Below are 12164 nucleotides of genomic sequence, written 5' to 3'. Positions count from 1 at the left end.
ACAATATTGTACAAATGAATTCGAATTTTATTATTAATTAATTTTTGGAGTTTAAATGTGGTAAAAACAGGGGAGGGGGGGGAAATAAATATTTTCCATCAAATCGAGATGTTTGTAATACACAAAAGTACAATTTTCAAAATTAGTTCTGAACAAAAAATTTAAATGAATAGTAATGAAAATTTAAAAATCGAATGAATGCTTAAAAAAGGATTCGATATTTTAACAATCGTTTTTCAACATTATTATGTGTGTGTGTGTGTGTGTGACAAATGTTTAAAACTTTTTCAAATTCATTTATTAAATGGTGGAAAAATATTTATACAAAAGAACAAAAGGTAAATAGATATAAAAAAAGTTAAATTTTTGATCAATTTTAAAATTTTACAATCGGTTAACAACGAATAAATGCTTTAAAAAAGATTTTATCGACTGCCAAAAATTCTATTGAGAAAAGATAATTTTAGACAATGAAAAAAATTTTTTCACATTATCATAAAAATTATTATTATTATTATTAAAATTTAAATTATAAAAAAAAAAGGAAAAAAATCTCAAGAAAATTTTGTTTAAGTCAGTCTCCTTAATAATAAATAAATCAGGGAGGGGTACACACACACACACACACACAAATTGTCCAAAATGACTGGCGGCTAAAAGATGACGTCATAAACTAGTTTTGAAAAGTGACCTCTTTTTTTTTTTAACAAGGACCCCAAAAAAAAAATAATAATAATAATTTCGTTAATATTTAATTTAATATTCACTCGTATGAAACTTTTTTATAAGTTATAATAAATTTTAAAAATAAAAACGTAATAAAATATATAAATCTGATATATCAAATTGAAAGCCCAAAAAAAAAAAAAAATATGTTTTAACATTTGTTAAATGAAAACAGAGTATCAGATTTGGTTACTTTTTCGGGCGGATAAAACCAATGGAAAAAAATCATACCTATCTTCCTGATAGTCTTCAATTACGGAGGTTGAATCGAATTCGCTAAAATCTGGAATAGAATCGCCTTCAAAACTAAATTGTCCCAAAACACTAGCTTTAGTTGCGGCATTCATGTTTGTTTTCTTTCAAAATGGCTTCCTTTGAATTTACAAAATTTTCACTGCCTTCTTGAAAAAACTTTTTTTTTTAATGTAAGCCAATTTTAGAGAGACGAACTCGAAATTTGATTGGTTGTTTTTATATTAAATCTACGCTCGCTTTCGAATAACGATACGTTATTAAAAACGTCCTTCAAATTACACAAAAAAATTTTTTTTTCTTAAGGTAAATTGAAACCTTAGTAAAAATTTACTTAAGCTTTTATTTCTGTTTGATTAATTACTTATTTATTTTCTTAACGTTGCCACGTTGTATTATTGGTATATTTTTTACAAAATTTTATTCAACAATGATAGGATGTGTAAAATTACGTTGATGAATATAAGAGAAAAAAAAACGATTTACTAGAATAAAGATTTGTTTTTTTATTTTTTTTATTTAAAAAATCAAAATTTTTATTATTGGAAATTACAACCTAAAATAATCAAAATGAAATTACGAATAAAATTGATGATATTTAACTCTTGAACTCAATATACATTCAAGCGAATAATATAACAAATTTTCTGTGGTAAAAATCATAAAAACTCTTTTTAAAAAAAATTATTATTATTATTTTTTTTTTTTTGGTTTAGTTTTTTAGAAAATGACTAAAATCAAATTGTATGTAAGAACGATAAAGAAACTTCAATATTGAATAATAATAATAATAGTAACAAATAATAATAATTATTTCCAAAGTTTTTTGATGGACATATTTTTTTCTGAATCTTTTTGCATAACTTTGGCAACGGCCATTTCAAAATCTTCTTGCGTCACGTGAACACGTCTCTCTCTAAGAGCATACATTCCGGCTTCGGTACATACACCCTAGAAAAAAAAAAAACGTTAAAAATAAATAATAAAATTTTTATTTTGTTGTTTTACTTTTCAGTAAGTTTAATCCGTTGTATATTTATATATATAATATTAATTACTTTAACTTCGGCTCCAGATGCTCCTGGCATTAATTCAGCAATTTTTTTCAAATTGATCCCTCTTGTTAAATTCATTTTACGCGAATGAATTTTCAATATGTCCAATCGAGCTTCTTCATTCGGAGGAGGGAATTCGATTTTTCTATCGATACGTCCCGGTCTCAATAAAGCAGGATCGAGAATATCTATTCTGTTAGTTGCCATGATTACCTGAATGATGAAACGATAAATATTAATTTAAAAAGGAAAAAACAAATTTGAGAGTTTTATAGCGAATCATTTTATATACTTTAATGTTTTTAGTAGCTTCAAAACCATCCAATTGATTAAGTAATTCCAACATGGTTCTTTGAACTTCCGAATCTCCACCATTGGCCGATTCAATTCTTGATGATCCTATCGAGTCAATTTCATCCATAAAAATAATTGAAGGAGCATGTTCTCTAATAAATAAAAATTTTTATGATGTGGTGTTGCAGGTGAAATATTATTTTTTAAAAATCTCATAAAATTTTTTTTATTTTAGGTACCTGGCCATGACAAACAATTCTCTAACCATTCGACTACCTTCACCGATAAATTTTTGAACTAATTCAGATCCAGATACTCGAATAAATGTACACTCTGTGTGATGAGCCACAGCTCGAGCCAACAATGTTTTCCCAGTACCAGGAGGGCCATACAGCAAAACACCTTTCGGTTGTGCAATACCCAATGCATCGAATAATTCCGGATGTTTAACAGGTAATTCAATAACTTCTTTAATTTCTTTTATTTGTTTATCGAGACCTCCAACCATTTCATAAGTTGAATCAGGGACTTTTTCAACCATCATTAAAGATACCAAAGGATCAACCTAAGATTTATTAAATTAAAAATTAAGTTTTTTTTTTTTTAAATTCGAATAGATTTTTTAAGAAAAAAATTTATTACCTTGTTTGGAAGAATTTTATGCAAAGTATAACTTTCATTTCTGAGAGCAACTCTTGAATTGGGTGTGACATCATTTATATCAATATTTTTATCTATATCTACCACAAATTTTCCTTCTGGATGAACTTTAACTAATACTTTTTTTTTATCCATCGGTTTAACAACTTCACCAACATAAGAACCTTGTTCCTAAAATTTCATAAATGAATTGTTTTATTGAAAACCGATACAAATTAATAATAATAATAAATGACTAAAATTATTTAAACAAACCTGTAATAATTGCAATTCTTCCCTAAGCATTCTCACTTTTGCATTAAGTTCATTTCTCTGAGCTTGAAGTCTTCTCAAATTTTGACTTTTTTCAGCCACAATTAACTGAAGTTCTTCAATTTTTGTGACATAATAAGGTCTGAAACCTTCATCTTTGTGTGGTTTTTCATCCACCTCCATCTAAGCATAAAAATATTATAATTAAAACACACTAAACTCATTATCATATCAAACAAACAATTTCTTTTTTCTTTCTTCTTGTTTCACATGAAATGTTACATTTTATTCAATTTATAAATGATGACGTAAACAATGAAAGAAAGGAAATTAAGATAAAATCGGATTTTAAAAGAAAAAAAGGACTTACGGAGGTACTGGTGGTTGGAAAGGTCTTTGGTTGAATTTTGGCTGGGGGTTCATGAGAATGTAAATTTGCTGTTTTCAATGACAAAGCCATAATTAAAATGTTAGATACAATTATTGTAAAATCAATCAATCAATCAATCACCCTTATTTATATATAACCTAACTTTCAAAAATATATATTTATTTATTATTATTAAACTATAATAATAAATTTACAAATGTTAATAATCAATTTATTATTTACCCCCAAATTCGTAAAAGTCATGATGGCTTTTTACAAATGGCTAACTTATTGAATCGTGGCACTAGATTTCTTGTAAAAAATGACTCTGTCTAATCTACGAGCCTCCTACCTCCGACAACTTGTAATTTTTTCTCTTGGATAAGGAGTATTATATTATTATTAATTTAAACACTTTAATTAATTATTTTTTTTTTTTTTAAATTGTCGTTCATTTGTCACGTGATTAAAATTACGTTAATAAAATCAGCCATTAAAATTCGTAACGAAAATCGGGACTTTCGCCATGATGAGGGGAAAAAAAATCCAAGTTTGAAAGTTTTTTAAAATGAAATCCGAATCGATTTTATTCAAATAATTAAAAAAAATTTATAACAAATTAAATAAACAATAAAATTTTATTAATAAATAAATAAATAATTTATTTTATTAAACAATAAATACAAAGTTAAATATAATTCTATTCGTTTGTGAAAATTTTTACTTTTATACGTAAACGGAATTAATTACTCGACGATAACTCGTATTTATAATATGACCTTTGACCTTTTTCACATTCGAATACAAATTTCGTATTACGTTAACAAAATCAGCTTTTTAATTATTTAAAATTTTTTACGAGGGAAACGCGAAATCAATTTTTAACGGTTGTTTCCAAAGCAACACCTCCACATTTCTACATCCGCCATTTATTTATTTACTTTATTTATTATTATTATTATTGTTATTATTATCATTATTAACAGTATTTGAAAACAAAATAAAAAAAAAAGTGAGATTTTATCTTCTATCTCTTTTCTTTTCCTTTTTTTTTCCTTTTTTTTTTCTTCTTCCCCCTCGAATCGTTTAATTATCGTATTATTATTATTATTAAAAGAATGAAGTTGAAAAAGTTTTTATTGAGATATTATCCACCAGGTAAATTATTTTCCTCATTGATCGCGTACCCGTTAAACGTAATAATAATAATAATAATAATTTACAATGATTTTTTTTTTTTTTTAATCAGGTATCGGTCTCGAATACGTTCAAAATCAAGAAACTAAAACAAAAATGATAGATTTGTTAGATTTGACGTTGAAGTGAGTTATTATTAAAAAACAAAATCATTTTATTGTCATTTACGGTGATATTATTATTATTTTCTTTTTCCTGTTGTGTCGTTTACCAGAACAGATGTTCGAGAACTATCCGATAAAATATCGAAAAACGAACCGTTGATAACGCAAAACATTGTCTCGCAATTGGGTGACACGATAGAAAAAATACAAATAAAACTTCGAGAATCTGCAAATAAAAGATTTCAAAATTATTTAACATTGAAAACTCACATACTACCCGTGACGAACGTCGCGTTCGATAAAAATGGACAAAGGTAAACCTTTACCATTCCCATCACATTTTTATTCCACCTTATTAAAAAATTTTTTCCAATTTTTCAGGTGCATAACAGGTAGCTACGATCGAACGTGTAAAGTTTGGAACGTTGAAAATGGTAAAGAAATTTTAACACTGGAGGGACACATAAATGCCGTTTATTCAGTTTCTTTTAACATGCCCACGTGGTTAGCTAAAAACAAACAAAAATAATAATAATAATAATTTTTAAAATACAATTTCTATATATCTATCTATCTCTCTCTTTCTCTCTTACAGTAATCGCATATTAACGGGTTCATTCGACAGAACTGCCAAATTATGGTGTTCACAAACCGGAAATTGTTTGAGAACTTTATGGGGTCACACGGCTGAAGTGAGTTTCTTCTTCCTTTTTTTTTTTTTTTTAAATTTAAAAACAATATGTCGTTAAATAAAAAAATATTTTTTCATAAGGTCGTGACGGCTAAATTCGACGGAAAACAACAGCTCATCGCAACGGGTTCCATGGATAGAACGGCAAAATTATTCGACGTCATGACAGGTATAGTAAAACGAATTATAAAATTATTCCCCGATAGAAAATGTACTAAAAAAATTTTTTTTTTTTTTTTAATTTTCTTCCAGGGCAAGAAACGGGAACTCTTCGGGGTCACACGGCCGAAGTAACGACTGTAGATTTTGATAAAACCGGTAATCGATTGATAACGAGTTCTTTCGACAGTACCGTTAGCGTGTGGGATACTAGAACGAATAAGTAAACATAAGATGATAAGGAGGTTTCTTCAAAAAGGAACGAAATAACATTAAAAAAAAATCACCTGATCATTTTAGGAGAGTCGGAGTTTTGATAGGACATCGAAATGAAATTTCAAACGCTCTCTTCAATTTCGATTGTGATTTAATTGCGAGCAGTTCCGTTGATAAAACGGCTAAAATTTGGGATCCTCGCATGTTTACCTGTCTCGTGACGATCACGGGCCACGACAGCGATGTAAAATCCACACATTTTTATTCATTGAATTGAATTGAATTAAACGTGACGCTCACACTCTCTCTCTCTTTTCAGGTACTAGATATAGCTTTCGATTGTTACGGTAAAAGATTAGCAACGGCGAGTACGGATTGTACGGCACGAGTTTGGGACGTATCATCAAATTTTAAATTAATATCGACGATGGAAGGACACAAAGATGAAGTTTCTCAAGTTTGTTTCAATCCAGGTGGAACTCAAGTGTTGACAGCTTCCAACGACAAAACGGCCCGAATTTGGAATCCTGACACGGGTTGTTGCATTCAGGTAATGTTAATAATAATAATAATAATAACAACGAAATTAATCCTTAGAAACCTGTTTTTTTTTTTAAACGTCAACTTTTTCTTTTTCTTTGTATCGAATTATCAGGTATTGCAAGGACATTCCGATGAAGTTTTTTCAGGTGTTTATAGTTATAATGGTGACGTTTTAATGACAGCATCAAAAGATAATACTTGTCAGATCTGGAAATAAACAAAAAATGACGTCATAATGACGTAAGAAAAGGTGCTTGTAAATGATTTTTTACTCTATTGTGGAAAATGAAAAACCATTTTCGAATGTTTTTTTTTTTAATTATAATAAAAAAGGAAAAACTTTGAGGAAATTACCTTAGATTATTTCAAGTTTTTCATTATGATTCCAACAATTTAATGTTTTATTATCACAAATGGATATTATTAATTCTTGATGTCCTGTATTTAACCATATGTGATCCGTCACTGTTGGTAAAAATTCATCACCAGGACTGTGACCATTATGAGTGAAAACATGTTTATAATTATTATTATTAGCCATTTTAAAAACTTTAACAAATGCATTCAAACCAGATATGGAAAATTTGTCTTCTTTTTCACAAAATTTCAATTTTAAATTATCAATGGATTTTTTAGGCTTGTGCAATTCTCCTCGGTTTTGAAACATAGAAGAATTTCTTCTTTTGTCAAATATTGAAAAACTTTCAGTGTTTGATAAAATTCCAAAATGATTAGGAAATGAATTTTTATCATCACTTTTAGACATTGTCCAATTCTCTACAATATTTGCTTCCTTTGTTTCGTTATTAATATTTACAAAACATTTTTCACTTCTAAAATCGTAAATTGATAAATCGCCAGTTTTTGAATTTAATATCGAAATTGTATTTTCATTTAATGGTAGGCATTTAATATCACAATTATTATGGCAATTTATTTTACTATTTTCATAATTTTGTAGACTAGCAAGATTATGTTGTTTGCATTTCATAGGATAATCAACTTGTTGAATTTTCTTATTAACTTGTAAATCGATTAAAACGATTGGATCATGATTTGTTTTACAACAAACTACGTTATTGGTTTTATTGATAATATAAAATTCTGAACTCATCCATGGTACACTAGAAATACTCTCCGGTTGTGGTTTTCCTAATAGGAAAAAAAAACTTATTTTCATTTTTATAATTTTAAAAACAAATTTAATAATTTAAAACTTACCAGATTCATTATTATTAAGGTTGTAAATTTTTAAACCAGCCATGTTTTTCTCAGAAACGATAACTTTTTCATCATTCGATAATCCATCGATTCTATGCACTAAATTTTCAGTATAAACTCCTGATAAAACTTTAAAATCATTATCTTTACTTCTACCTTCTTCTTCTGGAGGCAATGCGAGTTTTTTAGGTAATTGTAATCTCAATAATTCTGAATTTGCACCTTTTTCACTTTGACTAACAATGCACACAGATATTTTATCCATTTGAATTAAATGATTTGGAACATTATTTAAATTAAACATTTGTAACGTGTTATACCTGAAACGAAATTTTATAATTAAAAAAACGTTTAACTGCCTGATAGAAAATGTTTCGTTAATGTGTTAATAATTATTAATAAAAATAAATGATGTAAAAACAAACGAAACAAATTATTAAAAAAAAGGGTTTGCTCCAAAAGAAAAATAGAACGCATTACAAAAAAAATTTACCTCGTGATGGAATCAAATAGAAATTCATCGAATTCTTCAGTATCTTCCATTTTAATAAATAAAACAATAAGAAAAATAAAAAAAAAATTGAATTTTTATCTATTTAAAAATTACCGTTAATGCATTGAGAATTATTTATTATTACCACCTTAACAGACCAAAAAAGTACGTTCAGAATTATTCAAACAAAGGAATAAAATGTTACGTAAGGTAAAAACGGTTTAAAATTTAATTAAAAATATATTTATTAAATAATTTGAAATCGATTCAATTAAGATAAAGTATTATTTTAAAATAGTTTTAAATATAAAATTTATTATAATGTTTATTAATTGGGTGTGTAAAACTGAGTTAAATGTATTTTTCGTTAAATAATATCGTTTTATCGATGATTTCGTATTAGTGTCGGTTAAACCCTTATTGAGCGGGAAATCATAAGGCACAGTTCATTAAATTTTGACGTCATTCCTTCATAACGTGGCGAAAAAAAATATATGTATTAAAATTAGGAGGGGCTGTCAGTGTCAAAATAAGATTTTTTTAAATGTTATTATTAATTAAAGTTGGTTTCATAACGTGAGAATAATACATTTAGGGTTTTTTTATTAACGGTTTAAAATTAATTAATATCAGTGAAAATGTCATCCTCCGGTGATTTTGGAAATCCACTTAGGAAGTTCAAGCTTGTATTTTTAGGAGAGCAGAGTGGTAGGTTTTTTTTTTTTTTTTTTTTTTTTTAAACTCATTTCTATCTATATCCTATCGAATATTCAATATTTATTTATATCGATTCGAAAAAATAATAATATAATGAAAAAGAAAGAAAAAATTTTTTTGTTGCCATGAACGAAAAATCATTTGTGCAAACTTTGCTAATTAAATTGACCGGACGAATACCTGAACAAACCCTCAAGCACAATTAAAATAAAACTAGGGCACATAATAAGTGAGTCACATATATACGTGGACTTTAAATTGAATAAAATTAAATATTTAAAAAAAAAAATCTAACGTAGATTATTATTGTGTTAGTGTTAGATAAAACAATGAAAAGAAATTGTAATGTTGGTTTTGTTGCAAAAAAAAAAAAAAAAAAAAAAAACCGTACACAAATAATATACGTTTAAAGATTAGAAAGAAAGATTAAAAATGTCTGTATTATTAAAGTTAAATAAAAATTTTAAAACGACAAAATATTATTCAACTTTATTTGATAATAACAAATTTACATTGAAGATAATAATAATAATATTTTACATTTACAAATGAAATGTGATGCATATTTTATATATTCAATTAAAAAGAGGAAATTTTTTTGAACATCATGAAAAATTTGTAATAATAGCACGATAACTAAGGAAATTCCGAGTAAATTATTCTTTTTCGTTAAATTTTATTATAAGATTTTAAATTATTCAAATCTTTTAATCATGTTTAACATTTCATATTTTTAATTAAACATATGTCACACAAATCATTCTCTCTCTCTCTCTCTCTTTTTACTCCAATGTGAGCAACCTTTAAGGAAAACTACATTAATGTCGTTAATTCAATTATCATTATTGTTTATCATTGTTTTTAGACCGTTTAATGATATTAATAACTATTACAATAAATCGAATATTCTCTAAAATGGCTAATTATCAAAACAAATAAACAAAAATTTTAAATTGTAATTTTTTTTTTTTAAAATTCGATTTTAATCAATATCGATTGAAATCATCATCACCATCGATTATTATTATAATTAATTTTAAGCTTTTTTCTTTTTTTCGTTTAAAAATTTCAATCAAAGTATTAATATATATGGTTAATATTTTCTTTTTTTTTTTTTTTTTAATTAGTAGTTATCAATAATGGATTGTAATGAAAAAATTTTTTTATTATCAAGTTTTTAAAAAAGCATAAAAGAAAGAAATCGAATGAATCGAGTTTTTTTTTTTTTTTTTTATTAATTTTTTCGATTAGTTTTTAAAGGGAAATGATTGAAAACATTAATTAAATTTTTTACTAACAGTTCAATCATCATCATCATCATCAACATCATCATCATCATCATTATCATGAAGGGGGAATAGAAAAAAAAAAAAAAATTAAAATTGAAATTTGTATTTCGACTCAAAATTTTAATTTTAATTTTAATCCCTTTGTTGTAATTGAGATTAAAACTTGCATTTCATTTATGACTTTATATCATTCTTAATTAATTATTACAGTTGTTTGTGTGTATGAGTGTGTGTGTGTGTGTGTGTATGTGTGTGTATGTGGGGAGAGAGAGAGAGAGAGAGGGGGGGGGGTGGAAGGGGAAAGAAATTGTATTTCGTCATGTGTATATGATTTATTACAACGTTTTGTGATTATTTATAAAACGATCCATCATATTTATTAAAAAAAAAAAAAAAAAAAAAAATTACCATTTTTATTTATAAATATGACTTTGCCATTTTTTATTTTCTCTCTCTCTCTCTCTCTCCCGGCCCAGTCATAGAGACTCGTCACTTGGAATTTCCAATCAATAATTTACTTTAGGAAAAAAAAAAAAAAATTCATTGTTTAAATAAATAAATAAATAAATAAATAAAAATTTCTTGATATAAAATTATTTTTTTATTACTGGAAAAAAGGAAAAGGAAAATGATCATACGATTATTATTATTATTATTATTATTATTATTATTATTATTATTATTATTATTATTTTAAAGCGAAAAAATTTTTATTAATTTTTACCCGGCAGCAAAAAAAAAAAAAAAAACTTTCTCTCTCTCTTTCTCTTTCTCTTTCTCTCTCTCTAAAAAAAAAAAAACTTGTTTTCCACAAGTCATCTGTACACAACAACAATGAAAAAGAGAAAATTTTGAATTAATTTAAATAATAATGATAATAATAATGATGATAATAATAATTAATACGAATAAATTTACAGTTAGTTCGTTAGAGCGAAACGATTATTAAAAATATATATTTACCGATACGATTTCTTTTTTTTTTTTTTTTAAATAAATAATTAATTATTTAAAATCATCATCATTATCATCATCAACGCTTTCGAAAACTATATTAATAATAATAATATTATTGGTGATAAAGAATTTAAAAAAAAATTTTTTTTTCTTTTCTGCAACCTTATTGAGGACCGAGACTTACTTCGACTTCGATTTTTTTTTTTTTTTTTTTTTTTTTTTTTTTACGACTTTTTTTTTACGATCCGGCATTAATCCATAATAATAATAATAATAATAATAATGATAATAATTTTTCACCATGTTTATTATTTAAAGAAAGAAAGAGAGAGAGAGGAAGGAAGAGAGGGGGGAGAGAGAGAGAAAAGAAAAGAAAAGAATGAGAAAAATCGATGGAAAAAAAAGAAGGAAAATTTCTTTATTATTATCATCATTATTATTATTAATACTTTTTTTTTTTTCAGTGGGTAAAACGTCATTAATAACGAGGTTCATGTACGATAGTTTTGACAATACATACCAAGCAACAATCGGTATAGATTTCCTATCGAAAACAATGTATCTCGAAGACAGGACGGTAAGACTGCAACTCTGGGACACCGCTGGACAGGAAAGGTTTCGGAGTTTAATACCATCTTACATTAGAGATTCAACGGTAGCCGTCGTTGTTTATGATATTACAAGTAAGTGATGAATAAATGAAAGGATAAGGGGTGAAGAGGGGGAAAGGGGAGGGAGGGGGGAGAAAAGGGAGAAAGAAGGACAAAAGGAAAAAAAAAATTCGATTCCAAACCTCCTTTCTTTTTTTTTTTTTTTTTTTAAATAATGAATGTGCGCAAAAGTTTGTAAAAAAAAAAAATTTTTTTGTTGTTTTTCCCCAATCATCAGATGCCAATTCGTTTCATCAAACGTCAAAATGGATCGATGACGTACGAACGGAAAGGGGAAGCGATGTTATCATTATGCTA

General features: G+C 26.3%; 4 protein-coding genes across 4 annotated transcripts in view; 2 read left to right on the top strand and 2 right to left on the bottom strand.

Moving 5' to 3' along the window:
* Positions 1–1788: 1788 nt before the first annotated feature.
* Phum_PHUM086900 (26S protease regulatory subunit, putative) lies at positions 1789–3662 on the bottom strand (the record flags this gene model as incomplete). Its single annotated transcript, XM_002423761.1, has 7 exons — positions 1789–1929; positions 2037–2246; positions 2326–2479; positions 2567–2892; positions 2970–3158; positions 3243–3422; positions 3618–3662. The coding sequence occupies 7 exons, from the start codon at positions 3660–3662 to the stop codon at positions 1789–1791; spliced, it is 1245 nt and encodes a 414-aa protein (XP_002423806.1).
* A 1065-nt stretch (positions 3663–4727) lies between these two features.
* On the top strand, positions 4728–6736 carry Phum_PHUM086890 (WD-repeat protein, putative; the record flags this gene model as incomplete). Its single annotated transcript, XM_002423760.1, has 10 exons — positions 4728–4767; positions 4859–4931; positions 5021–5224; positions 5292–5414; positions 5506–5602; positions 5683–5770; positions 5854–5983; positions 6061–6220; positions 6296–6526; positions 6632–6736. The coding sequence occupies 10 exons, from the start codon at positions 4728–4730 to the stop codon at positions 6734–6736; spliced, it is 1251 nt and encodes a 416-aa protein (XP_002423805.1).
* Positions 6737–6874: 138 nt separating this feature from the next.
* On the bottom strand, positions 6875–8044 carry Phum_PHUM086880 (uncharacterized protein; the record flags this gene model as incomplete). Its single annotated transcript, XM_002423759.1, has 2 exons — positions 6875–7671; positions 7741–8044. 2 exons carry the CDS (start codon positions 8042–8044, stop codon positions 6875–6877), a joined length of 1101 nt encoding a protein of 366 aa, XP_002423804.1.
* An 827-nt stretch (positions 8045–8871) lies between these two features.
* The window catches only part of Phum_PHUM086870 (GTP-binding nuclear protein RAN1, putative), a gene marked incomplete at both ends in the record, with an annotated part of 5213 nt that continues 1920 nt past the window's right edge, over positions 8872–12164 (top strand). The window contains 3 exons of the mRNA XM_002423758.1: positions 8872–8941; positions 11661–11879; positions 12085–12164. The exon at positions 12085–12164 is cut by the window's right edge and continues 126 nt beyond it. Coding sequence (XP_002423803.1) covers positions 8872–8941; positions 11661–11879; positions 12085–12164 — 369 coding nt within the window. The remainder of the gene's footprint in view (positions 8942–11660; positions 11880–12084) is intronic.

The sequence above is a fragment of the Pediculus humanus genome, genomic scaffold (assembly GCF_000006295.1).
Source record: "Pediculus humanus corporis 1103172107436 genomic scaffold, whole genome shotgun sequence".
Classification (NCBI taxonomy): Eukaryota; Metazoa; Arthropoda; class Insecta; order Psocodea; family Pediculidae; genus Pediculus; species Pediculus humanus.
Note: the sequence above shows the minus strand (reverse complement) of the source record. Positions and strands in the feature narration are given on the sequence as shown.